This window comes from Monopterus albus, unplaced genomic scaffold, assembly GCF_001952655.1.
Source record: "Monopterus albus unplaced genomic scaffold, M_albus_1.0 scaffold325.1, whole genome shotgun sequence".
NCBI classification, from domain to species: Eukaryota; Metazoa; Chordata; class Actinopteri; order Synbranchiformes; family Synbranchidae; genus Monopterus; species Monopterus albus.
In genome coordinates, this window is record NW_018128205.1 from 140,831 (window position 1) to 143,533 (window position 2,703).

Below are 2,703 nucleotides of genomic sequence, written 5' to 3' on the forward strand. Positions count from 1 at the left end.
CCTGTGAACTGGAGTAGAAGTGTAAACAGTGCTTTCCACTGCACCACCATTATCTGGCAGACATCAGCACCTCCTTTCAGATAAAGCTTTCCATCAGGGAAAACATTTGATGACTGGATAAGTGACAGTAACGTGTTAAAGATGAACCCAGTGATTCCCAGCCTTTCTGGCTTGTGACCTCTACAAGTTTTTAGCAGTTTTAGAAGTTTCCCTTTGACGTCTGTTTCATTTCAGACCAGAAAATGTAAAATTATGCACTACTTTTACATCAAAAGCAAATATTCAGTCCAGAGTTTGAGTCCTACCCACTAAGTCATGTGGCGACCCCTCAGATGTAGCTGGTGACCCTTTGGAGGGGCCCGACGCCTAGGTTGTAAAAAAGCTGCTGAAACATTGAATCAGGATCAATAATCTGATCATGTCTGGGGGTGATCAAAATGTACTTTTTACTTTTGGTACTCCAAGTACTGATTAAACTTGTGTACTTTTGCCTAAGTAGGATTTTGATTGCCAGACTTGTACTTGTAGCCGAGTATTTCTACCCAGCTGTACTTCTAGTATATGCAGGTAGAGCTGAGTGGATCAGTTGACCATTAAAATAAAGGGGTAACTACTGTCATGGCTCCGCCCAAATGTGAAGATTTCCTGTTTGTGCTTTTGATAATTTTAATGACTTTAGTTTCAGTGATGTTGAGGTTTGGACTGTTGGTTGGACACAACATCCACGTGTTCTGGATTTTTACCAGCCAGACCATCAATAAAAAAAATAAAGGTTTCACAGACTAGTTTTCTGACAGGAGATAAAGTTGCGCTGGTTTACCTGAAGCTTTCCATTTGTTTTTCTTCCTGCAGCATCCTGGCGGTGGAGAGTAGAGAGGATGCTGGGATCTTCCTGGTTCTGGCCACCACAGGTCACTATTCCCTGTTCCCGCTGCTCTTCACCTGTGCAGGTAAACACCAGTCAAATGGGCGGAGGTTTGAGCTGAGGAAACTAAACTGCTGCTAATTCATCTGTAGAGAATCTTAGAAGTCTGAAAACTGAGTGCCTGATGTTTGTCACTTTTTATTTGGAGCAAGTATGTTTCAGAGAAGAGAGTGCTGGAAACCGACAGCAGCAAACGTGAGAACAAAGGGAGCTAAACGATTCTTCTCCTGACTTTGTGTCATCTTCATCTAATTAAGTTTGTCCAGACTGAGCGGTTGCTACATTCCAGTTACTGAAAAGTCCTTTTTGTTTGTTTTTAACTCTTGGTTTTCTTGTGGCTCTTTTCGGCATCACGTCGGCTGTCATTGACTGTTTAGTTTCTCAGTTAGAATTTTTAAAGGGGTGAAGTTCACTTTCAAGTGCACTTAAAGTTCAACTCTACTCCGAAGTATGTTTTGCTTATAGTTTGCTGTGTCGCCCTCAGTTTCCTTGTCAGAATGTTGTCTTGATGCTGCAGGGAAAGGTTGACTTAGAAACTTATAGATGTGAAGGAGGCATCTTGTTTAGATCAGTAAAAGCTCATTTGCTTTTAGGGTTCATTAAATTGTGTTTTTGTATTCAAAGTTGAGTTATGTTTTTGCTTGACTTCATAAAGAGCTTTACCTTTGTCAAACCAACAGAACCCTTACATTTGTACAGTTGTAGTTCTGTCAGCTGTGCACGTGCTGTCACACAACACATTGGGTCTACGTGTAACTTTTTATTAATCCTGTTTTGCAGAGTTGCCCATCAAAGTCACTCTGATGCTGATTTTTACCATCTACTCCTTCACTGCTCTGAGGAAACTCCACAGGTAAAGAAACATGTTTTATTCACAGAAAACCGCTGGGTTACGATATGTTCCATCCAGTTTGGATCAGAAGCTTCTCCGTAAATGTCCACCACATGTGAAACATTCTGGTCTCTCCACTGACCCCGTCGCTGTTGTTGCTCTCTTCCATGTTTACTCTTACCGGTCTGTGAGGGGCCAACACTGAATGATGATGACAGGCTGTATGTGCAGAGGAGGAGACGTTAAAATGACCACATGGATTCTGATCTGACCGCCCTGTAGTAGCTCAAAGCCCAGACCAGCGCAACCCACTCGAGCAGAGTTCAAGAATTTATTCTTAAAAACATGAATTCCCATTTGATTTTACTTCATACTATATTGTCAGTATGGCTGTGAAATAAGTCTTACATTGTTTTCAGTGGTCTAAAAAAAGATCTTTAAACGTCTTACATTAACTTGCTGACACCTGCAGAGCCCTGTCCACTACCCATAGTGCTTTGCACAGACATCAGGATCACTGCAGGAATCTGTTCCCTGTTCAGGTTTTTACCTCTCTCCTTTCAGTGCCCAGGGGCCTCTGCTCCATCCTCTGGAGGTCGTCTACCTGTTAGGGCTGGTTGCTGTGGCAATCGCATGTGAGGTCGTCTTCCCTCTGTCACCGTGGCAACAGCAACTGCCCTTCCTCCCCCTGCTGGCGACCTCAGTGTACTGCTCCGTGGGTGTCTGCTACTCCTTCCTGCGTCTGTACGTCAGTCTGCTGAGGCAGCGGGAGAAACCCAAACAGCCATGAGATGCCATCCTGTACCTCAGAGGTCACAGGTTAGATCCCCAACACACCTGCACTGTGAGCCCCTGAGCAGACACCCAGACAGCAGCTGCTCACTGTGCACATCAGTCAAGACAAAAGAACTCTTCATCCTTTATTAAACTCATCAAAAGCACTAGA

The 2,703-nt window shown here is 43.7% G+C and overlaps 1 protein-coding gene across 1 annotated transcript in view; it reads left to right on the forward strand.

Annotated features, from left to right (window-relative positions):
* The window catches only part of alg8 (ALG8 alpha-1,3-glucosyltransferase), a 10,429-nt gene extending 7,726 nt beyond the window's left edge, over positions 1-2,703 (forward strand). Inside the window, exons 11-13 of the mRNA XM_020624325.1 lie at positions 853-950; positions 1,706-1,778; positions 2,322-2,703. Of these exons, the coding sequence (XP_020479981.1) occupies positions 853-950; positions 1,706-1,778; positions 2,322-2,547 (397 nt within the window). The 3' untranslated portion in view covers positions 2,548-2,703. The remainder of the gene's footprint in view (positions 1-852; positions 951-1,705; positions 1,779-2,321) is intronic.